General features: G+C 41.0%; 1 protein-coding gene across 1 annotated transcript in view; it reads right to left on the bottom strand.

The window, feature by feature from the left end:
* KCNB2 (potassium voltage-gated channel subfamily B member 2) overlaps window positions 1-24,817 on the bottom strand; it is a 194,521-nt gene extending 169,704 nt beyond the window's left edge. Inside the window, exons 1-2 of the mRNA XM_040546014.1 lie at window positions 24,562-24,817; window positions 8,620-9,304 (exon numbers count right to left, since the gene is read on the bottom strand). Of these exons, the coding sequence (XP_040401948.1) occupies window positions 8,620-9,198 (579 nt within the window). The 5' untranslated portion in view covers window positions 9,199-9,304; window positions 24,562-24,817. The remainder of the gene's footprint in view (window positions 1-8,619; window positions 9,305-24,561) is intronic.
* Between the last annotated feature and the right edge of the window lie 1,449 nt (window positions 24,818-26,266).

Genomic DNA, 26,266 nt, shown 5'->3' with positions numbered 1-26,266 from the left:
ATTTCAGTGTCTAAATGTGTTTTTCAAAGACAACTTTCTCTTCCACTGCTGCTCAAAAACAGTAGAAGACCTGTCTCAGTAAATGGAGTACGTGCATTCACGCGCTCATACTGTCATAACATTCAAGTGGAGAATGTTACTGTACACTTAACAGAACAACTTCAAATGTAGGGCTGTTGTCTGGGTTCCAATCAGTGCAAATCAAATAAACTTAAATAGAAATACACTTTCTTATTCCATCTGAAAACCTGCCCTTATTGTATGCCTCCCCAAAGAGAGAGTTACCCATGCATATAAAGAGCAGACTGTGATGTCTTCCTAAAAAGACTCTACTGGGATACTTTTTTGATCTCAAAGTCACTTTGAAACAGCTGTGCCAGTGATACATGCTTGTTTTCAATATTCCCTCAAAGGACTTGGGGTTCAGCGCTATGCGTCAAAGACTCACGTATCTTCATCAAACAGAAGACTTCTGATTTTGCCATATGTCATGATAGACACCATGTGAGTTTTTTTCTTTTCAGAAATAAGTAACATGCAGTAATCTCCGGCTTTCTGGTCACCTGGGAGCTGTTTTTTGTTCTTCTACCTAATGGAACAAATCAGAGATTCACACAGACGGCAGTTTGCAGGATAGCTTATATATTGGTTATGCGCTCAGCTTTACAAAAGGAAGACAGAGCCTGTTCATCCAGTCAGTAGGTGCAGCCCTTTGCTTCCAACAGATTTGGTCTGGATAATCCTCCAAATAACATCACCTTTGTGTCATTTAATTTATGAGTACGTATCTCCCTGTTGTCTGTTTGTTTCCAAATATCTTACATGACAGAAGACAATGCACTGCCAGAGGCTTATGAAAACACGGAACGGAAATACAACATTTTTAGGACATATGATCTGCCTCTCGGTGAAGTGAAAGACACAACACTCTGGTCTGTCCACTCAGGCATGACACAGCTTAAGTGGCATGTCACAGCTGAAAAGCCAGCTCATGAGATGCTTCTGACTTTACAGAGTGTCATGGCATAATGCACGAAATATGACCATCCTAACCAGAAATATTGCAATACATCTAAAAGATATTAATGCTGGACTAGACTCAATGTAGGGTAACAACTAACAGAAATAGTATATGAGGAGTGGTTAAGATAAACAATTATTGTAGAATTAAACTGCTTTATTAACTTGAGAAGCACACATAGGGCTGGGGTAAATTGGAATAATGCTTTCTACCCATTACAGGAAAGGGCATACTTTACAGAATAGGCTGTTCTCATGAAGACTGTACCTCCCAGTAATTCACTGCAACCTTGTATACTTGAAATCCTGGCACGTTTCTGTGCAAGAGCCAGTGTGCAATTCTGTGAATGGTGACAAATCCAGACACGTTCTAGTCATTACTTTAAAACATCATTTTGCAAAACATTACTAATTAGATCTTAATATAGAGAATAGATTTTCCAAAGTTTTAATATAACTATTCTTGACTTTTTCTCCCTTTAACAAGACTTATCATGAACCTTCTTTAATTTTCCTTGATGTAACCATCAAACCAGAGTCACTGAAGCCCTTTCTCATAGATCCAGGTAAGAAAGGTGCTCTTCTGCTCATGCAATGAACAAGGACACTCCCTGGTGCCAGTGTTTGAAGTCAGTGGTAGACTGTCTGAATATGACTCACTGCATCTTTGCCCCAGGCACTGCTTCCATAATTTAAGCAGCTGATTTACTGAGAATTAAGTGTCAATAATAAACAGGTCAGTTCAAAAGACATTTTACTCATTTTACTCTAATAGCAGTTTTTAATAAGTTCTGCTTTGCAGCAAGACCTTTCAGCACAGCAGAGATAAGATCATGCAGCCAGAGGGAACCCTGATATAACTGAGGCATTAAACACCTCTGCAGCAAGATGGATCAGATGGTAGCTCAATTTCCATGACACTTAGGTTGACCAAAAATGCTGAATCATGGGTTACGTGATACTGCACAAAAGAAGTAAAGAAAGTAAATAATCTTTTAATGACCAATTCAGCAGTGAGCATACACAAGGTCTTAAAACAAAATCAATTAACTACTGCCAGTCTACTGTGTTCCTTGATATGATATCTATTGAAAAAACAATATATTCACTTATCTTTCAAGATATTAAAACACTTTAGTTATTAAATATGAATGACTAGGATCAAATATAATCTTTGCCTCACAGTCACATTGACTGACTTTATCGTTTGGCACAAAAAAATTACTTCACCTTAAAAGCAAAGAGAGGTAAGAAGTATCCTGGCCAGAAATGATGGTGAGATGGAGATACGTGTTTATTACCAGTGACCATCCTCTGTGCTTTAGCACACCTTAGTTTCAGCAACTGTTTGTCTTTAAAGTATTGGGAGTGACAAAGCAAACTATAACATTCCTGGTAGTACATTCAGATAAAGGCTCATAACAGGCTCTCTGTAAAATTGAAACCAGAGGTCAAATAGAAGTTCAATCTACATATCAGCTAGAAAATACCACTCATCTTAAACAAAAGCTATCATGCCCTGAAGTATACTAAGTAGAATACAAATACTTGTGGGAATTAAAGTAATACAAAAGTCATTCCTCATGCTTTAAAAAAGAGACAAACTTAATTCTCTGTCATCTTCAAACTCGGTCTACAATTAGATTAGAAAGCACACAAAATATAAGCTTTTGTTGGGAGAAATGTAACAAAATCAGGATGACAAAACATGTAAACCTAAAGCAAAAAAAAAAAAAAAAAAAAAGGACATGCAGGAAAAGTGTTTTGTTCATATAACGTGACAAAGGATGCAAACAGAAGAAAATCTATTTCTTTCACTTGAACACGTTATCTTATATACTTAGTGCAAACATTCAGCTGTTGACAGACTCCTTTCTTATCTGTGGTAAGTCTTTGCAATGCATCCAACCAAATGAAATTTTTCCTGAGGTTCTCTAAGCATTTATGATGCGTTTGTCAACCCAAAAGGACCACCAGCATACCATCAGTTATGGTTTGCTCCTGAATGAACTCTGCATTACAATCTAGGATTTAATTTATGAGAAGTTGCAAAGGAATGCAGAAATGTTTTATATGACACTCAGCTCTCTTCTGAAGTTGCACATAATAACTCTGCTAATTCGCATTTATCCCATGATCACTCTTAAGTCTGAACAGGAATAAGAGTCAGTGTGCATTATAGGTAAAACACATTCATGGAAAATAAGAATCAAGTCCCAAACATGTAATAGGAGTGCCCTTTCTCACCAAGTCAGTGTGACAAGCTGAGCCATAATGCACACAGTAGCTAAATAAATGTCAGTGGCCTGAATCCCCCCATCATGCTTCCTTTTATTTTTAATAATAATTAAAATTATTATTATTTTTTCTTTTCATAGGGGGTTAGTTACTGAATGCAAGACACAAACTCCTCATGATTTCCAGTCAGGCTTCGGATAATTATGCTTTCTGCAATCCACAATCTGCTAGTTAGCTGATAAATTATTGAGCTTTTCACAAAGGAAGAATACTTGTTACAGCCAGTAATGTAAAGTAAAAAATAATAAAAACAAAAGTAAAATTAAAATAAAAAAACAAACAACAAAATAAAGTAAGAACAAATGAGCCATGCAGTGAGGCAAACAGAATTAACTTTCAATCCCATCAGGTTTCACATAACTTTAAAGAAGGTAAACCACATGCTGCAGAGACACAAAAGCCAATATTTTACCCTTCTGTGTATGTACATCAACAGGGGTTATGCGAAAATCAAGGATAGAGTGTGAGTGACTAGTAATTTTTTTTAATGACTTAACTTATTTATATTACCTTTTATATTTGATCAGTTAATATTCACACTGAGCTTTAAGAAAATATTCATGTGAGAAAGAATTACTTGTACAAGAAAAACGTGTAGAGTCAATCCCAAGCAATTACTCTCTAGTTACATTCAAAGGGCCAGCCTGTGATACAAGATACTGAAATATGGAAAAAGGAAAATTATATTGACATTTATTGACAACATTACTGTACGGTACTTAAAATAATATTGTATGTACCACTGATAGTGAAAGATGATTGAGGCAGTTTCAGATATCTCTAAGCAGAAATAGGCTCTGTATTCCACTAATTTCTGGCCTCATTAACTATATTTATAGTTACACTCAAAACATTCCATATTTGTTTAGGATTTAGTTCAAGTGAGTCTCATTGATGTAAAACAAGTGTGAGAAAAGAATCAGGCTCTTGAATTCTGTAAACAAGAATGGCACAAAGAGCTCATGCACTAATACTCTGAAAAAAAACATTAAATATAGGGATTTACTTGATTCACAGTTGTTCCAAAGTAAAGCTCCTCTGATTTTAAGTGTGCTACACAGAACAGTACAACATATATGTCATTATAAAGGCCTCAGCTCAGCTAGGTTCATCCTTAATATCCCTATGCAATCCACCTGAAGTCTATTCACGTCCACGGAAATCAATACTCATTCTGGTGTCTCTTGAGGACTTTCAGACTTCTGATAGCTTGTTCAGAGTTACTGCTTCTCTAAGGAAGCTGTTTTAGGTCTAAAAACTGTAACTAAAAGGCCAAATTATGGTATATTTTATTTCCCAAACAAAATCTCTAAGGTGAACAGGACATTTCTGGAGAAAAATGGATGTACTGTGACCCTACTCTGCAGAAGGTTGATTCCACTTCAAATTTATGTGCCATAATGACTCAAAATACATTTTTGTTTTAGTTTTTCTTCACTATAAATTGGTAAAATAACTTCTTCAAGCAGTTTTCACAAAATACTTGTTACACATAAAATATAATCAAGTGGCTGGTCTAAAAACTCAGGTGCTACTCTGGAATTAAAGAATGACAGAATGTCACAAAACTCTCTGGTTTGAGGGCCAGGGTTAGAAATTCCCTGGGATGTAGATTACACAAAATTCCTGCTCTTCCTAATTCCCAGCACTGCTTCTCATTTCATATTACTCTGCATGTCTGAAATAGCCAAACCTCTGGAAATTTTTTGTCTTAACCCTACTTGAAAAGTTTATGAATGAGAATGCAGGCAAATGGAACCAAATCCTGCATTCCTTAGTCAAAACCTCAACTGAAATCATGGAGAGCTTTGCAGGAGTGAGAGCTAAGCAAGAATTAACATACCTCGGAGAAACTGGTGACTAAGATGAGGTGCATGCCTACATTTGCCAAAATAAAAAGCCCACATAGTAAAGAGTATCTGTGTCGCACAACAGAATTTGATCTATAATACTACTTTCTTACTATTTAACCATATCTTCCATTCCTTGCCGTGCATACCTATCATCCTTTCCTATTCATTGTCACAGATACTGTAAAATACCAGCTGTTCATGTGCTCTGACCTTGCTGTGTCTCACCTTGCTCTAAGTGAAGTCAATGCAAGCCTTCACTGACCTCCAGAGAAGCAGGATTTGTGCTGTGATACGTAATCCAAAGTGGGACTCCCCCTTAATTCAATAAGCTTTGGATCAGACCTAGAAGGGATCTTAGCAGAATCAAGAAGCCGCAAGGCACACCCACATATCAAAACCACACCTGAGTGTTTACCTCACTTTCCTAATCTTTTACGTGAAAGAGATCAAAAAGCAATCTGTTCCTTTCAACTGCTTAGGTGCTACACAGTACTTGAATGACTACTTGAACAGTATCTGTAGGATAGCTATGTATGTTGACATGTTTTCATTTGTTTCTTCAGAAGTTGGAAAAGGATGGAGTATTTGAATTCAAGGCTTCATGGTAATATTTTCTAGTTTGGTTCCCAACTTTCCTCCACTTCCCTTCCAAGGAATCATCTCCAGATGAGCTGCTCCATGCCAAGCAGATCTCACAGCTGTTCAGCTCAGCTGCCAGGAGTGGTGGAGATAAGCCCCTCATCCCTGGGAACAAGGCTGGCACCTCAGCAACATGCCCAGCTTCCTCCTGCCTGGGGCTGTGGTCCTGGGCTCACAGCCTGACACGCAATTCCCAGGACAGTGGCTGGTTGGCTTTACTCCCGCAGAGGAAAGAAGATGGTTCTGCCTCCTGTTTTGGGACAAATTAGCAATTTACCACATAATGAAACAAAGGATGAGAAATCTGAAAATGATGTTATCCAAACACTTCAGATAAGAATCTTGCCACGGAGCCTCACACAGCCTGTGATGGCTCCAGACTGAGTACATCTGACTGACTCCAGCATATCTTGTTTTACATGCAGCTCTGCTTGTTTGCTTATGTTCCAGAAGTCTGAATGTGCTGCGACAGTTTTTGCTCTCCTTTATGCTATGCAACCGTGTCATTCAGCCAAGTTTCTACAGCCTTCCTTAGGATGCCATGGGTGTAACTGACTATAATTTTGGCTCATATATATATTTACAGACTGAGTATCGCTAAAAAGAGAAACTGAATGCATAAAATATGGGGACTTCCAGCTGCTAGAATCACAGGAATCACATGAAATGGCATTAACTAAGACAGAAGGCGATTGAAATAATGCAAACCAGCTATCTATTGCTACATGTACACAAGTGCAATGTGAAACTCCTGGTAGCAAGGAAACGTAGAATGTTAACATTCAATCAAACCAGGAGATGAGGGAAAAGGGAAAAGACAAAGTAAACAATACACATTTAAACATCTTGGGAAATGAAAGAAACAACCACCTTCATTTGCAAAACCTGCAGAGAAATCTAGCAGTTTAACTGTCCTATGTTTCTTCATTTATCTACCAAGCCAAAGAGTGATTAAATGCTAATCAGCCATAGGCAAAGAACCGTAGAATCAGGATTTTAGTTTTGCCCCATTCATCTGTTCCGTCTTGCTGTGCTGACTCCTAACTTAAAGTATTCTTAGGAAAACACTAACTAAACAAGCATCTCAAGCCCTGTAAGCAATAGCCTTCTTCTCTACATTAAACAGAAAACAAGAAAAGCTTCTACAAGCACACAGTCCATTTCCACTTCCCCTGAGCCTGCCTGTTAGGCATGGTGTGAGATGTAGCTGAGGCAGTGCCCACGGCAGGCCACGTCCCAGTTCGGGCATGATGTGTCCTGCCCTTGTAGCTCCACCAGGAGCCTGTCTCCTGCTCACCATTGTGTGCCAGGAAGTCAGATCCAGTTGCTGCTGCCTCATTTTTCATGCTTGCAGACATCCGGGAGGAGATAAGGTCTGTTACAGGTCGCATCGGGAGTGTTTTAAACAGTGAGGGACTGAGAAGCTGGTCCCTGACTCCTGCAAGCCGTGTAGCACCTGTGTCACAAAAATGCTGGGGAGGGAGGCTGATGGAGGCTAACTTGTACCAGGGGATCACAGAGTGCAACATGGCCTCCCTGAACCCTTTCTGGCACACCTTATGCCCATCTGCTTCCCCTCTGCTCCTTCTCCTGGAGAGGAACATATGGCCCAGAATATGAATCTCCAAAGCAGAAAATGTATTCTTATCATTTTGTAAAATATTCTAATACTTTTTTTTTTTTTTTTTTAAGTAGAAAGAAATTGCTATTACAAGGGAAAGTCCTTGACAGGATGTGGGTTTTTGTCCATTCCACCATCATATTTTAATATTTACCTTAGTACAATGGGGTTGCATCGAATAACAAATTAATGACACAAAAAAATAAAACCACAGTTAAGCTTAACATGGACATATACATACTGAACATTTTCACTCCGAGTGATCCAAACTGGAGACAGTTTTCCTCATATTAAATAGTACCTAATGTCACAAAAATAACAATAAAGTTCCTCAAGAAGCAAGACAATTTTTCTCTTAAACTGTAGCACCAAAATCTGACCCTAAGTGTGTGCACTCATGTAAAGGGAAATTTTCCACAATATCACTGAGACTTTCATCAGTTCACCTGTTTAAAGACAGCAGAACAGGATTTCTTTCATGTGAATGCTTCCTTACCTCTATCTGAATATCTATATTATATATAACGTGCATATGATATACATATACATATATTTGTATATACACACAGATGTTCATACATACATATATATGTGTATATACATGCTTCAATGCTTTAATACTTTCATACAGAACACTAATTCTTGACCACAAAGCACAGTATAAGAGAGAACATACTACAACCCTTGGCCAATATAAAACCATGACAGACAGCGGCTGTTAACACTATTCTTTGACTATCACTTATCACTCTTTATGAGTCAGTGATATCACATCTGTGCAATGCCTGTAATAGAACAGGTATCAACACTGTAACAAATAAATGAGGGCTTAATAGACCATGTTTCTCATAACCAAATGCATTTCTAACAAAAAAGTAAGTAGTGTTCTCTAGATGCATTTTTATCAAAGAGTTTAAGGTGAAGTCCATTAACAATCACACGTTTCTGTTTATATACAACAAATGTAAAGCGTAGCACATATCTAAAATCAACTGAAATCAATGGGATTCCTTTCTTCTGATTTCAGTGGTTTTAGAACAGATTATGTATATTCGTTTCATGATATGTAGATGTTTAGATTCTTCTTTTCTCTAAATATTTTAGTGAAAAATATTGATTCATGCATGTCAGGTACATGGGTCAGGACATTTTCTCCTGCTTGTGAATTAAACACAGTGTTTATCCTACCTTTGCTGCCACAGATGAGTTGGGTTTCTCCAGCAAGTCCCAGAGTTTCTTCCTCTTCTCTGGGCAGCATGTATTATCAAACTCTTCCCCTTCTCTCTCTCGCATTGTCTCTGCCTCTCTCCTCAGCTCTTCATTCATCTGCTCTTTCTTTTGGTGGTATCTTGCCTGGCAGCAAGATTCTAAATATATCTCATCAATCCCCCAATAATCAAGCTCCTGTCCAAAAGAAAGAGCACACATTTCTTCCATCATATGTAGTTTCCCTGTCCTGTAGAAATTCAAAATGGAAGTGAAAGCCCCTGGGTGTCGATCAAAAAAGTATTCATTTTCATTTAAGTTATAGTCATCACATACTTCGAGCAGAGATTCATGAGTATTACAGTCTCTGAGCTTTCCTAATCGTGTCCTTGGAAGTCTATCCAAAGTCCTCCACAGCACTTCATGGTTGAGCCCACCAACATTTATTTTAACTCTCCGCGAGCAGGCTTTGCTCCTAATGATCTCCACTGGTTCTGGCGGAAGAGAAAGTGTAGACCTTGAAGACTTTTTGTTGATCCCTGGTGGAGCCTTCTCAGCCATTTTAAAAAAGGTGCAGTTGTAATGCCAGAGTCTTTAGGAGGATGAGCTTGAAGACTACAAATATTTGGATAGAGTACTTTTCAGATAGACCGACCCATTCCTGAAGCTGAAAAAGACAAAAAATTAGAATATTGCAATGCAGAATATAATCCCCAAATGCTCACTCTCTCTTATTCCACACTTTCTTATGCAGATGAAAATATAATGATGGTAATTTGCTCTTTCTGCAATGAGACTCTTTTGTGGTAGTATAAGGACCACTGGAACAACTGGTGTGGGTAAGAGAACTATGTTTAAGCAAAAGCAAAAAAAAAGCACACTAGAATTTCTACATTCATGAAAATCAAATGTGAAAGTTTATAAGGAGAACTTGTTTTGTTTTGTTTTATCAGTTTCTGATACAGCCATGTCACCTAAATCTGATTATTTAAATATTAATTTGTGAAGCAAGCTAATAGAAAGATTGTAGGAATATGCATAAGGAAAAAGTGAAATGGGAGCTACCTTCCCTTTTACTGAAAATGTCAAATTTGGCAGATACATTCTGCAACTGAATGAAACAATTAGCACATATAAAAATCTCCTGTGAAACCAAAAACTGCAACCCTCACCCTACCATTCCAAATATCAACTTACTGTATTATTTCATGACAAAATATTACACACCAAACCACACAATTGTCATCCTAACAAGTCAAATTTTCTACTATCAGACACTGCTGATTTCTAGACCAATTTAGTCAAGAGAGTCCTAACTCTTCTGAACCCACTGAACAGTAATAGAGGTTATATAGGCAAGGAAGTTCAAGTGTATCCTGGGCTGCATCACAAAAATTGTGGCCAGCAGACCGAGGGAGGTGATTCTCCCCCTTTGCACTGCTCTCATGAGACCCCACCTGGAGTGCTGCGTTCAGCTCTGGGGCCCCCACCACAAGAAGGACATGCACCTATTAGAGAAAGTCCAGAGAAGGGTCATGAGGATGATCAGAGGGCTGGAGCACCTCTCCTATGAAAACAGGCTGAGGGAGTTGGTGTTGTTCAGCCTGGAGAAGAGAAGTCTCTGGGGAGACCTTACAGCAGCCTTCCAGTATCTAAAGGCGGCCTACAGGAAAGCTGGGGAGGGACTCTGTGTCAGGGGCTGTAGTGATAGGACAAGGGGGAAACAAGCACTGGAACAGGTTACCCAGAGAATCTGTGGATGCCCCATCCCTGGAGGTGTTCAAGGCCAGGCTGGATGGGGCTTTGAGCAACCTGCTCTAGTGGGAGGTGTCCCTGCCCATGGCAGGGGGGTTGGAAGTAGATGGTCTTTCAGGTCCCTCCCAACCCAAGCCATTCTGTGACTCTATGATTCTATGACTGTATGCCATTCCCCAACTCATCAGAAAGACTCTTTGTCCCACCTATTAAGCCACTGCAGGGACATGACTTCATGACAGCAATCAGCAATCTCAGTTTTAGTAAAGTTTAAGTTCATCCCTATTCACTGTGCACAATGTTGCAATGAACTCAAGCGCATCTGTTCACCACCAAGCTTTGAATATCTGTATGAAACAGGAAGAAAACCCACCCACCACCTCTACTATGGTTTGTTATCTTACACAGTGCTTAAATAATAACCTATCAATAGTATCATGCCCCCAAAAGAATATTAAGAATGCTTTGATAGGCTTCTTTTACAAAGTAGGAAAGTCCTCAGTAATTTCCATGAGTTGATGTCTCCTCCTCCCCTTCTCAGCAAATCAACAATTCAACAGTCTGCTCCTTCTTTTGAAGAGAAATAACTGCAGCGTTAAAAAAGCATTTGATGTGAACAAGAATTTGATCCTCCTTGCAGAGTAAGCAAGAAGGTTGTGATGAAAGGGATTGTTACCTATAAATATACCGGGGGTAAACACCAGAGAGGGAGAAGACTATTTTTACTAAAGGACCATGATGGCACAAGAACAAATGGATAAAAACTTACCATGAAAGGAAGATGGAAATCTGAAAGGGAATTAGAAGGTCACAAAGATCGGATCCTCACTAGAGAAATGAGAATCTAGAATAATTCTCTACCAAAAGTACCGAGCAAAAATCAAAGAATTATTTCAATATCGTATCTGACATTGTCAGATATGTCGTATACTTATGATGAGGTTGACTATGTTCCTAGTATAAAATTAAAAACACTAGACCTTATTATATCTAAACTTTAAAAGGTTTTCTCCACCAGCAGATAAACTAATAGTAAGGCTCAGCCCCATATGATATAGGTATCAACAGACTTCCATGTCCAAAACCATCAGGGAAAAGGAAAGTTCCCTATAAAATTACCCATCAGATGTAATATTTACATTCATAGATTTTCTATTTCTTTTGAGTACATAACACACTGCCTTGTTAACCCCTATACTGGGGACAGCCCAAGACACCTCCCTGTTCTCAGTTTCAATGTCAAGGTGAACCTATTTCAGACAAGGGCCAAAAGATTCTGCCTCTTCACATTCTGCCTCTATCCATGCACTGTAAATCTCTCTCCAGATCACCCAATGCACCTCTCTGCCTATTTACATAAGGGTTTAAGCCTGTAACATTTACCTTCATTCATTAAAAAGATAATCTGATAACTTCACTTGCAAAGATAAATGTCATATCAAAACCAAAGCGCTGACATCAGTAGGTTTACATAACATATATTCCTTTCTTTTGTGTGGTGTTTTGTATGTTGTTCCGTTTTGTTTTGTTTTTATTGTCTTCCCCTGAGGCCCATTTTTCCTCTGATATTACCCTTCTCCACATTGCCTTAGATGAAAGGGGAAAATGCAGGAGGTGGGGGGTACTTCTGAGCTGCAGCAAAGGTAGCTCCAAGAACCGAGTACCATGGGGCCTGCTGTCACTGCACCAAAAGAGTACAGCATGAATTAGCACCATAACCCAAGCCCACTCAGAATCAAAACACAACAAGTGCTCTTCTGCACCCCAGTAGATGGGGAGACTCAGGTCTTTGCAAGGTCTCTTCACTTGAGCATCTCCTAGTGGTCTGTGATGCATTTATATGTCTTCTGACATACAGACCGTCACATAAACACTAAGCAATTGTAAGAGGATATTTCTCCACAAAGGAAATACTTACATTTTTTTTATGAAAAATCTTTTCAGACTTTAATGCACGATGATGTTTCTCCTTTAAAAGATGTCTTACATAACAAAACAAAAGAATTTAAGAAATTCATAGAGAAGTTCTGTCACTCTCCATGAAATCAGTCAAGTCTTCAGGCAATTTCTGCACAGCTTCACTCATTTATTCACTATTGAATCTCAGGGATTTATTCTCTTTTCTTATTAATATATGTTCTTCAGTATTAACAATACAGAGTAAAACAGTAGAAATCAAGCGGTTGATCTGATTAGTCTTATGTTAACCATACCCTCATTTGCTTTTCTGGTTGCAAAAACTAAAGATATGCAAGACTAAGCATTGTTTTAGCTTTTATGCAGTGTAGTTACCACACAGATTTGTTAAACAATGCAAAATTATAGTGTCACCGATACTGGTCTACAGCTGATAAAACATTTTCTGATTTGACAATATAATTATTGGCTGCATCTCCCTACTTGAGGAACTGTGGCTTTTCTAAAAAGCTTTAACAGTCCTGGTTAACTGTGGTCATACCGAAGTCAGCTGTGAAACACCATTCAGTTACTGGTTAGAAGACTGGATCCAAGGTTCTATGTATGTACCAAGGTATATACCAGCAATCACAACATGCAGCACTTTGAAAAAAATCAATAATAATAATAATAATAAATTCTCAAATTAAAAATCTTGAAAAGTAAAAGCTGTTTTTGCCTTTCTACAGAGCTCCTTTCGTTGAAATATATACAAGCCTTGGACTACATAGCTTTTAAGAAAATCATTTTAGTCTGCTTCCTAAGTCTCTTTCTTCACATATTTTATTTACTGCAGATAATTTTTTAAAATGTCTTCCGGTGCAGCTCTTTTCCCCAAACCTGGACTACAGAGTGTCTCTAACTGTGTCTTTAACAAAAATATAATCAAAAGCCTCTACTTCAACTACATGACACATTTAACTTTATAATCTACTTTATGAATTTCACATAAAAACACCAGATCTTTCATTATAACAAAATTATGCAATCAAGGTTATCTTTACAATTCATTAAATAGCTATTCTGGCTTTTAGCTACTGTTACTAACTTATCAGACACTGCAATTTTTCTCCTGAGAAGGTTTAAAATATTTTGGGGTTAAGTTTATTGCCTCAACCTTCTGGTTGTGTGCAGATCCACCATACACTTTTTCCACCCTAGGAAAGTGAAAAACACTACTAGTCCTCCGAAGATGATGCCAGCCTACTGCTTACCAGTGCTGCACAGCCATCAGTAGAGGACATGAATTATAACCACAAATATATACTAAGAACAAAGCACAATAAAAAGGAGTTTCCTTTCTTGCCAGAATGAAACGACTTTGCAGGAAAATACCAATAACACTGAATAAAACTCTTCCAATTCAAAGTCAATTATTTGCATTAAATAAAAGTGAAAAGTGCAAGGACTACTACTCAAAAACCTATAGAAAGCCAGAATGAAGGTTAAGTTTCTTCCTCCACACCATATGCATGCAGATTTTAATGGTGTGATTTCCCCACCACCAATTCATTCTGCATTATATGAATGGGTAATTATTTACCATTTCTTTTTATCTTTCTCATTCAGAATTTGGCCTTTGATGTTATTTAGCATGCAAACCCAACATTATATGCAAAGTGATGTATTTCCCCTAGGGAGTTCTCACTCTCCTACCTGAGTGCTTCCAGGGTACTTGAGAGTTTACCATCTTAATATCACTATCAGGCTATTATTACCCTTACTTTATGAGGGAGAAATGCAGGATGCATGAAATATCCAATAATTTTGGCTGCTCAAATGAGCCAGTTGCTTTTTTTCAGAGTCTTTAGTATTTTTATCACATTTGATGGGTGCATCCACATGAGCAGATAAAACCCTCCGGCAGAGGAACTCAGTTGCCTGTGCTGTTACATTGCTAGGACACTGCCTGGCACAACACAGTCAGGACTCTCCCAAATAATTTGCAAGGATGGCTGGAGAGTCAGCGTGCTTCAAGGTCTGCTCCTAGTAAGTGATTTGCATGCAGCCATCTGCTTTGGAGCCTACATGAGTTTAACCACACGGACACAGGCCACCACGCCAACTGGCCCGAGCAGCACTGGGACCCATCTACCAACTAGCCAAGCTGCACCCCACATGAGCAAGAACTTGCTCCAAAGAGATTCACATCCAGGCAGCGGAGTGCAGTGTTTCTGGACACATAGCCTGGCCCCCAGCACAAGGAAATTAAAAAATTGTTAATACTTCTGAAAAGTTTTGTATAATTGAGATGTCAGGTAAAGCTGGTGTCCAGTTCCTTAACCATAGGCTTCCCACATCACAGCTATCACATTTCTGTTCTTTGTTTCAAAATATGAAGAGCTGCAATTTCTCAATGGTGAGCTGAAGGATCTTTATTAATAGTTTTATCTTAACTTCAGTCTTCAAAAAAATGGGTGAGATCATAGCTAAAACTCTGAAAAAAAAAAACAAAAAAACACTCAGATGAGGTGCTCATTATTTTAATTTCCCACCCTGATAGGAGTCACATCTCAAACAGTTAAGAATTGGTAAGCTGAAAGCATAGAAGTGTCCACCTGGTCTAGTGGGAGGTGTCCCTGCCCATGGCAAGGGGGTTGAAAGTAAATGATCTTTAAGGTCCCTTCCAACCCAAACCATTCTGTGATTCTATGAAACATGTCAAAGAGACAGTAATCCTAAGCATCGTATGTATTTCTCAGAAGACACACATCCACATGCATGAATGGATGCATGCATGCACAGCAGGGAAGTTGAGCTTTGATTGTTCAAACTACCACTGACAGCTGTGTCTACACTTAGATTCAAGTCCTCAGAGACAAGGAAATGAAGGGGGAAAGACAGCCTCAGCCCATCTCCCTCATGACTGAGCTTCTCTGCAAGCAAGGTCTGGCTCGTGCCAGACCATGACCATGGCCAGGGCCATGGCAGAGGCTGTAAAAGAGCAGGGCTGTTTCCTGAGCTAAGTCAAAATTGGAGCTGTAACCTTATGGGCTTTGTAATGGACAGATTGGACCGTGGAAGGTAAGATTTTACTTTGAGAATAAATCCTGCAAAACCAGCTCTGTGTTGTTACTATGACTAACTGGTCTAAGATGATGATTATTTCTATTTCATAACAGACCTCACAGATGATCTACTTTTGGTATCTAAAAAATTAAATATTGGCTGTATGAAGTCTGAGAGATCTACAGGAAACATTCAAAAAAGATGAGGCCTTTTATAGATGAACTTTTCAAACCAATGAAATCAGTCTGTCTGCTAGCTCCCTGTTCTCACCATCTTGAGCACAGAAGTGTCTTTTAGATGGATGAGCTGAACTTAACCAAGGAGCATAATGCTCAGGGGCTTTATATATTCCTTAAGAACCTTGTATAAGAAAAGCCAGACAGAAATAGGTAAGGAGACAGAAGACAGGAAAAGGAGAAAAGGAGGTAGAGTATGTTTATAAAATCTTGCAGTCATAGAAGCTTGGTAGTTTTAGTTTTTCTGATTTTTTAAATACCATAATATCACTATTAATTACTTACTGTAATTGTCCTCCAGTAAAGCATTGTCCTCCAGTAAAGCGTTGCAGGTGGGCCCTAGCCTCCGCTAAGGGTGATGTGGACAAGTTTAAACCAAAAGGCTGAACACCCTCGACAGCACTCAGTGTAAATTTACCTCAAGATTCTTACAGGATTTGGGCCTCGAGTGTCCCTTTTTGAGTAGTACCTCATAGAAGAGCTGAAGCTGAGAGCTGGATTTGGAGCACCATTCTCAAGAGGGTGGTGAATGACTTGGCAACCTATCATCCCACTTCAGATGTCTGTACAGTCAACACAGACAAGAAGTTATGATGAGCAAAGCAGGCAATCTCAGTATGTCCCTAACCCCTTAGGCTGCTATTCAAATCCCCTGAGCTTTTAGACACCCTATCAGTGATGAAAGGATGTTATCTCAACTACAATATACCACATGGACCAAATGCGTATACATGCATTCAGCACTTACAGACCTCATCTTTTCATTGATTTTTGGCTTTGGGCTTATATTTCTACTGCATTAAAAGTGCTCATGAAGGTAGTGCACAGGAATTCCAGTGCCCTCCTTGTGTTTTGGGGCACCTGATATACTCTATAATGTCTTCTCAGTCTGTCCAAGTGCTGAATTAAGATCATCACCAGCCTTTATTCCAGGCTAACTCTGCTTCTTTGTCTTTCTGTATCAGTAACACTCTGCCGTTTGTGCTCCTGATGAGTGTGGCTATATGATCCTCGAAAACAATGCTGGTGCGTTCCTGCTCAGTTTACAAAAACGGCTGCATTTTCATCACAGCCCAGGTTGAAGCATCTTGTTTAGGATGTGGTTGTCTGTGGTGCCTGCACTTCACTATTGGTGTTTACAGCTGGTTGCTAAGTACTGAGTTGCTGCTTTTGCCAAAGGTACTGTCTTTCACTACATATTTAGCCTTCCCTGGAAATTTTAGAGCAGATGAGCTGTCACAGCGAAGTACAAGGCCGAATGGCAGATCATTTTCTTTAATTTTAAACAACCAGATATTACAGAAATGTGATTATGTAAGATCCTCATTTCAGGGCTAAATCAGACTGTATATTTATATCCTGGCTAGCACTCTGGATCCATAGTTTTGATCACTGCTTCCATACAGTTCTTTAAGGATGTACAAATACTTTATGCAGGATATAGTAACAATAGTAAATACATTAATATTAATAAACCAGAACTTTGAATTGCAACTTATCTATTAGTTGATTTTTTTTTTCAAATTATATTGCAGTGCACTACAATGATGGAGGAGATTTTTAACATGTCCATTGTTCTTTCGGGAGGCACTGTTGCAACCAGTTGACCTGAAACAACTGGTTTTAGGGCTACTCTAAGCAAGTTATCTTATACCACCCTTCAGTCTTCCATTGCTCCCTACCAACAATAGTGCTGAAAGCACTGAAGAACTTCACAGATGTCTTTTTGTTCTCCTGACCAAAAGCTTTCACAATGTGGTACTGAACTATGATTCTGGGTTTCTAGGCAGGATAATATTATACAGTAGACAATATTACACTATATATACAGAGAATGATGTTTGAGATAAATGAAGTAAACTGAGAAGCATCAGATTTTAACCCTTTTTGAATGAAACAGCTTCCAAAACTATAGCCATGGCACTTTATTCAGAATTCTACTACAATGTTTACATTTTCTAATAAACATGCAACCCCACCATCCCATCTACAATTAAGGAAAGCATGGTCATATGTGGCTTCTTTGGAAGTGAAAACATTTGGGTTCAATTTCTGCCTCTGGAAAAATTTCATGTTGAGCCATTTATAAGTGGACAGTTCCCTAATTCAATCAAGCAAAATGGTAGGCCTAGACTTACTTAGACAACAGATAGGGAGAGATACATCCAAATTTTCACTTAGAGGTGGGCATATTTACTCAAGAGATGCTTGTCTCAATCCAGACCCAACAGGAGTACAGCCTACATTCTTACTTCTGGTGCTTCACAGAAGCACTGAAGCTGGAAAAAAATGATTCAAGGCTTGGATTTTTGGGTGACTCAATTCTGACAAGTGCCTTTGTACACAGCTGGAAATGTCCCCAAGGTCATAGCATCAGCAAGTCTTCACAAAAAGCTTTTATCATTAAAAATTAAGATATATGTCAGCATAGGCTTGATTTGGGAGAGTCCAACCCTCCAACATTTTGATGTCTTAACTTATGGAATGCCTCAAAACAAACCCAAGCTAGTCAACCAAAGTTGTCACAAGAGGCCTGTGACAACCTGTCATCTTATTTTGCCATGTGCTCATCTGGAAAGCAGAAAACTTTGATTCCTGACCTTATCTAAGGGGGTTTGGTTCCGCTTACTGCACAAAGGTAGAGTTGCATTGGAGATCAGGTAAGGGAGTGCCATTCTTAGGAACTTCTGTTTAACACTGTAGAGACATTACACTGCATTTTCATAATGACTTTTAGTCTTATCATGAGTGGAAACAACACAAGTTTTGTAAAGCATAATGTCAAGCTTAAGGGCAGCAGATACCAGAAGTATGGATATTTTGACCCCCAAATTGACCTACGAATGGAAAAAAGTGAGCACTCACTATCATTCATGACCCCATGCAACAATGCTAATTACTGTAATCATGAAATTAAGAGACAAGAAGAAATTTTTTTATAAAATTGCCACAAAAATATTTTATTTACCTTTTTCAATCCAAAATGTATTTTTTTAAAAAAGCCACAGCATCCTCCTAAAGAATGTGCTTGATCAGAGCCATTAGTCCAGGTTTCTAATATTAGACATGCAGGACCCCAATTCAAAGAAGAGTGTGGGAACCTCTAGGGCAGGATTAACACAGACAGAAGGAAAAACTCTTAATGCCCATCCACCCTCAGTGCACAGTCAGGATCAAAAGGGAGACAACTCTCCCTGATGTTCTGTGCCTGGAAGCCTCCTCTTACAAACCCAGCTCTTCAGAAGACCAGAACAAGGTCCAGTCTATAAAATGCTCCTGGAGATGGTTGCAACAACCCATTCATGTAATTGCCTGGTTGTTAAATATTTACCCAGGGACTATGTTAGTCCCCGGGGAGTCAGCCCTGTGGTTCATACTTTATAGCCTACTGCTGCTACCACTAAGACCCAAAATGGCTGCATGGATGGAGACCACCCCCCTGTTCCTACTGTGTAAGAATGAAACAGAGCAGGTTAGAAGGGGATCAGGCATCAATCTGTAGCTGTGGACTATGTGCAATTCTCTGGCTCAAGGAAATCTCAGATTACCAGAGGTGAAACATTTGTTTGCATCATGCTAACCTAAGAAAGTCCTAAAAGCTTATCTTCCCACTTCTGAGTGAGTAACCTACTCACTGACCATCTTTGCTTCTGCTAGGTGATCAGAGCAGCCAAACATTCCCACCCCTTCTTTTCTTCAAGGGGAGCAGAAGATTCTGAGTTCTGCTAGAGCTACTTTAATGAAATGAAAAAATAGGGACTGAAGTGACTAACTGTATGTAGCTAGACTTGTCCTAAATAAAAATTCAAGCAGAAGGCCTACCCACAATGAAGGTGCTTGCTCTATGTCAGCAATAATGAGAGTGGAAAAAGCATGAGATGGAAACATTCTAGAAGGCAAGACCTTCTAGATGGCACTACTGCCAAGGCAGATCAACTTTGTATGCTATTAATCTCAGTAACCACTGTATGAGCACGTACAACAGTGTCATTCATAGCTTTGTTATTTCAAGGCTAATTAGTCCAGTTCACTGTTTTGAGTCTGCTTAAATACATTAGTGGGATTTTTCCAGCTGCTGCGGCCTGCCAACACTTTCTGCTCAAACTGTCCCAGGATCTTTCTGATATATTCAAATTCACACTGAATGTATGGCTGTGAATTTTGGTAGGATTATTCAGTCACCTGAGAATACATCCAGTTGAAATGAGATCATCAGCCTTGCAGGTAAACCAAAAGATTGCACTTTAATAGAGCAGAAGACACAACTGAAACCTCTGTGAAAAGCAGCATTGTGGCCTCATTTTGAGCTGTTGAGCTTGGTTATTATTTTTATCTTCATTTACTTAAAATACAGCTACTTTTCTAAAAGTTAACAAATGATGAGATACTGTGAAAAACTGTTTTATGAGCTGCCTCAAGATGTCTTATTAATGTTCTGAGGTAAATGTATTCTGTATTTGGACTGTACTGCCATAATTGATTTCTCTTTCTTAACTTGTTAGGCAATCAGGGAGAGAAGCTCATCTCCAGTGTCAAAGAAGATTATGTTTGAGAGCTTTGTTCAGTTAATTATCAGCACAGCTTTGCCTTCACTTCCTCGTTACATTGTTATACCTAAAGAGCTGATGTTCATTTCCTAACTAGGTAAAACCCGAATATGATGGCAGCATGAAGAATATCCTGCAATAGCAAGCATGACCTCCCAGGCCGGCGGAGAGGATTCTCCTGCATCACACACCAGTGTTGTGATAACAAGGATGTTTGGCCCCTCTGTCTGGACTCAGACCACATCTGCCCTTGTGAAATTTCTCAATATACCGTGGTTCTACTGTTGAGGTACTATGAGAGGTAAATTGGTAGATTGCCATTGTTCCTTGTAAAGATGGCAGTTGCTGCTTATCACAGACTACTCCTAGATACTTGGAGCATTATGCATTATGCCAGCATTACATATATTATTTATTATCTAATAGATTGTTGGTTCTGACTCTCTTGCTGCTGCCAGCAGCGATGCTACTAACTACTCTTTATAGTCATCCGGAGGAGGAATAGGGCCGTATGGAAGCTAGATATTTAAGTCAGAGCTGATCTGCCATTATACCTAAATATAGATTTCCTGCATTAGAAACAAATAAATTAAAAACCTCACAGATTTTAGTGGCCTGAGACTTTTCCATTACTGCTTTCTTACTGCTCATGTGGTCACCATAATTCATGAACAAGAGCATTCAAAACAGTATTCATTATTTACTGATCGTGCAGCTAACGTCCTCATAATTTCAGTGCTAGTGAAAAAGTAGCAATGCAATTGCTCAGCTTACTGCAGCCCTCAAGCCAGGGAAGAAATGATGTATTGTACAATAAACAAGTGAACTCTAACTTCGTGAAAATGTCGGTGTGTGAGTTGCACTGAAGTTTTTGTATGTACTGTAACATGCATCACGAAGACTTAAAAACAGAACAGCCTTTGCTGTCCTTCCACCTTTAATGGAGAATACAGACAGCTTTAAGCTTAATATATTTTAAATATCTTGACTGATACATATTATAGTTAAATCTTTAATTTACTGACTTGTAAAGCTAACTGGGATGGTCTTTATACCTACAGCTACCAAACATAAGAACCTTCCAAACTCTGTTTAATAAAAAAAAAAAAATAGTTCCTCAGCTCCTCTGTTCACTTTTTTATATTTAATCATATGATTTAATACATTTACATTTTACTTAGATTGAATTTGAGCATCACTAAGCAGTCTATTTATTAGAGCTTTTGATAATATCCAAAAATGTATTCCCCGGAAGAAAACTAAAAATAATGAAATTCTTTCCAAATCCCTTCTATGTAGACAGAGAATTAATAGGTAAAGAAACATAGAATGCTACAGGGCTGCACAAAAATCTACATTTATGATAGGAAAAAATCCAGCCTATAATGTCCCACGGAATTTATTTTCACAGTATCCCACAGAGCACTGTTGCATGTCTTAGAGATCTCTGTAATTAAAAATTATAAAATTTATTTTCATTAACAGTTAAAATTATGGTTAGGAAGTAGACACTCATTTCTACCTGCTAAAATTGAGTTAAAACCATATGTCCCAAAGATTTATTATAAAATCAAATAAATTAAATACTCAGTGTTACTACCTCAACAATAATCACAAGAGGAAGATGTTAGTTACTTCTGAGAAACCAAAAATATTTTCTCATAAGTTGCTCATATCCTGATAAGAATAAAAACAGCACAATCCCCCCAAAGTGAAAAACAGACTATTTTTATTGTGCATCCAACTTCATCTTACCCAGACAGCTATTAGGTTAAAAACCTTATTCCCAAAAATGAAAAAAATCCCCCTTCGTAATAACATAGAAAAAGGAAAAGTCCTTGTAGAGGAGGGCATTATTTAACTCCAAGGGCAGCAAGCATACTGTTGCTGGGTCAGAAGGTATTATGCAATAACATGATGAGTTAATAGAAATGACCCCAGAAAATGCATTAAAACAAAACATCATTTTTAGAATGTGTGTGTGTCTACCCAGCTGAAGCCAAATTGGAGTGGCTCACAACTTTAAGCATTTCCCTTTCTGGCTCCCAGCTTTCCCTCCTGGGTTCTGCCTGTGAAGAGCAGCAGGTCCACGCTCTGAGCAGCAAACACCTCCAGCGGGGTCTACAGAGGGGTCCCAGCCACTGTCCGCTTTACCAGACCCTTCATGTCTCATTCACCAAGACCCCTTTCCCCTAAACCATGCAGACTGTCGACCAGACAGCCCCTCCCCAGCGTGCTGTTTATGTAAGAACAACACGCGGAATAAAACACCGACTGAAATGTCCTCCAGCAGGTAGCTTTAAATATAGCGGTGCCTTGGAAAGTACCTGCACATGTACTGACGTGAAGTTCAGGGAAGTCACATAAGATCAAGATTTTCCTCTAAAAGTCACAGTAGCAAGCTGTTTGGCAAAATCCCAAATGCTGGCAAGAAAGCTATTGCGAATCTCGACTCCTTGCCTTGCCTTGAATGGCAAGCCAGAATTTGCCAATTAACTTGCACTTAGAAAAAAAGGCTGAGCATGAATAAATAAATACATATGATGTGGCATTGTTACGGCAACAGTACATTTCAAAATACTGAAGCCAGTGGAAATGCTAAGAATGAAGCATGCTACTCCAAACATCACTTCTTCCTCATCTTCAACTGAGGATGTTTTCATTTTCACTCTCTGCATATGTTTGAATGAGGCCAACCTGCTGAGCCCCAGTGACAGCATCCAGCTGAGAGAGAAGGAGGCTACAGCAATTTGAACACTGTTGCAGGAGCTGCATGTGGAAGCATCATAAGAAATAAAAGGCAGCTGCAAGTTCCCGTAAGGCTGAGCTAGGAGACTGTTTATCAGTTCTTGTTTGAATGAAAAAGACAGCGGCATTAAGAACCTGCAACAAACTTATTTATTTATTTATTTATTCGTGCACTGAAACTCATCCCCCTGGCAAAGATTTCCAGAGCTTTGACAGTACATCTTAGGTGATCACAGAGCAAAACAGATCTCATGAACAGCATGTGCTGACTGACCCTGCTACCCTGAAAGTTTCTAGTCAAACTCTCTGGCAGGAGGTTCACACCCCAAGCTTGGTAGGACATTGAGGTTTCAGACTTTGCCCAGCCTCTAAGGCTCAGTGCTAGCTCTGCACTAACTTGGATACAACTTGCTAGCGGAGCAAACTTGAAGGCTTATTGTTTTTAAAGCTAAACCTCACCAGACACGGCTTTTCCTACTCCTGAGCCTGTCCAGCCTCGCTGCTACTCTTCCTCTTCTAAACCAGCCCCGGCAGCTCTTCAGGGCTACAGGATGGAGTCACTGAAATCTTTCTCTTAAGTGTCCTTTTAGTAGCCAGGTCTGCCTGCCTATGGATTTGCTAAGGAATGTTGCTTCCACCTGATGCTACTGACACTTCCCTTTTTATACAAACATTTGAAAAGTGACAATTTTGGCAGGGAGTCTAGAGATAGTCCTCTCTGCAATGAACTAAAATGTCCAAGAAACTGCAAATATACCACTTATTTATATCTTAATCATTATGTAACTTGAATGAAGTCCAAGACCGACTATAAATATGGTCCGTACATAGGGTATAAACAACGGTCTACCTTCACACAGGCACTGAAATACAGATAGGACGTACTGAATGGTTTGTACAAACCATGCAGTGAACATGCCCATTTCTACAGACACTTGAGTTTTTAAAGCCAGGGGAATGACAGCATGCTACATAGCTACGGAGAGAATTTATGCCAGTATATTTCAGGCTAGCACAATGCTACAGTTCTTTCAGCTTTGGTAGTGGGGATTTTTTCAGTCGCTGGGTACACGGGGTAATTCAAATGACAGTTATCTACCGAGCCGCTCAGGGTTTATATCATCAGGTTCCCCCAGCGCTATTAGAGCATCAGAAACAAATGATGAGCCTTTATCTTTAAAGCTCACCCACGGCAGAAGGTAGAATACTACGAAATGTCACCCCCCAACCCCCCAACCCCCACCCCTTTTAGCAGCTCCGAAGGAACAAAAACACAAGCCACGGTTTCCAAAGCTCTCCGGCGTGAGGGCTACACGGTTCTCCCTCACACCGATCCAAGCAGCCGGGGAGAAAAACGCGTTCCTGAGCCTGCCTCCTGCCCACTGAAGACCCCGGGGCCGGGGTCGGGGTCGGGGCCGGGGCTGGGACCACCCCATCGCTCCGGGGGCTCCCCGGGGCTCCCCGGGGGCTCGGGCACCGCATCCCTCCGGGGGCCAGCCGGCAGCTCTCGCCTCCCTCGCAACTCGCATCAGTGCGGGAGGCGTGGATGACTCGGTCTCTCCAAAAAAAAAAAAAAAAAAAAAATTATAATGATAATAATGATGAAAAAAAAATCAAAATAAACCCAACCCGCATCCCTCGGCGGGAGGAAGGAGAGATGCCCCGCCGCTTACCTTGCTCCACTGGCGCCCGGGGCGCCGCCGGGGGCTGGAGGAGGGATTCCCCGGCGCTGGCAGGGGCTGCTCGGGCTTCCCCGGGCAGTGCGCGGCCGCCAAAGCCCCGGCGAGAGGTTTGTGCCGGTCGCTCCTTCCCGGGGAGGGCTTTGCTCTACATTCCCGGCTCCACATCACCGCCCCCCCCGGCACGGAGAGGGCTGGGGGTGGAAAAACCGCGGCAAAGGCATCTCCCTGCTTCCCCCCCCCCCCCCCACCCCTCCGGAGCTGACAAGCCACCGACCGAGCGGCGCGGCGAGCGGCTGGGCTGGCGGGCGGGGATGGGGGGGGCCGGCCGGGAAGCGCTGGTGGAGCCGGGGGGGCGGAGGGGAGGCGGAGGTGGGGGGGATAAAAGCCGAGCCCGCGCTGCCCTCGCCCCGCTGTAATCCCCGGCTGCATGCGAGCTGCCGCCGCGGCCGCCCGGGTCTGCGGCTGTGCGCGGCGGCGGCGGCGCTGGGGAGGGCTGGGGGGGCCGGGGGGGCACGGCCGATCCCGGCCGGGGCAGGCGGGGAGACCCCCGGACCCCCCTTCCCCGCCTGCCCCCACCCGTGCAGGATGCGGACACCCCCGCGCCGCGCTCCCGTGCCCGGCCCAGGGTGGGGAAAGGGGGAGCGCGCACACGTCCCCCCCGCCCCAACACCCCCCTTTTAACCCCCAGGCGGGCTGTGCGCACACATTGCACGACCCCCGGCAGGGGATGCACACGCACACAGGCTCACGCTACTCCCCCGCAGCAGAACCGCCCCCCCCCGGCACTGAGCCCCCTCTCCCCGCACGCACACCCACGCCGCCATCCCACCCACGGGGGATGCCCCGCGGGGGGCACTGACGTACCCCCCCCCCGGCTGGCCACCAGCCGCCCGGCCTCGCTGTTGGGGTGAGGGGGTCCTGCCAGGGGCTGAGCCCCCCGGGTGCAGTCTGCAGACCCTCGGTCAGGACCCCTCGCAGAGCCGGGGGCCGCTCTTTGCGGCCGCTCTTTTAGCACCGCGTCTTTGATGGGGCAGCTGCCTGCCATCAAGGCTCCTGCTTCTCCCACCGCCTCCCCTGCCTTCCCATAGGGTTTAATAGTTCTTCTTTATTGCTTTTTAATGGGAAGTCCTTTATCATTGCCGATAATGTGAGGAAGTCTGTCTCCCTCATTCAGTGCTACCCCTCTATATTTTAGGGATGGGATTAGAAAGCTGCTCTCCTTTTCAAGCTCTCCTGTCTTCCCTGAGTTTCATAACTGTTCCTATGTCACTTTGCCCTCTGCACCGTGGTGCTCAGGCTTCATCCCTTCCTATAGCTCTGAGGTCCTGCCCTCAGTGTTGCACATTTCTCTGCTGGGATGAAGGCTTTGCAATACAGTGCTTCTCACCTTCCATTTTCTTTTATTTATTTATTTTTTTTAAGTCAAAGACCTCCTAAATCTTTTGAAAACCCTCCAAGAAACAGATAGGGCAGTATTGCCACCATAATTTCAATTAAAACCAACTAAAAATTGGGTTAAACTTTGAATGTTCATTTATTGTCTTAATTTCCCCTCATTTTATTGGCTGCCTTGACCAACAGCTTAGAAACAGAGATATGTGATTTTTAAAAAAGGTCAACCACCTTTTGCCAGCTGAGGTTCTGACATTTTCTGAAGGGGTACCACAGCCTGAGACAGGCTATTTACGGTAGTCCT

Source organism: Cygnus olor, chromosome 2 (assembly GCF_009769625.2).
Source record: "Cygnus olor isolate bCygOlo1 chromosome 2, bCygOlo1.pri.v2, whole genome shotgun sequence".
Taxonomy (NCBI): Eukaryota; Metazoa; Chordata; class Aves; order Anseriformes; family Anatidae; genus Cygnus; species Cygnus olor.
Note: the sequence above shows the minus strand (reverse complement) of the source record. Positions and strands in the feature narration are given on the sequence as shown.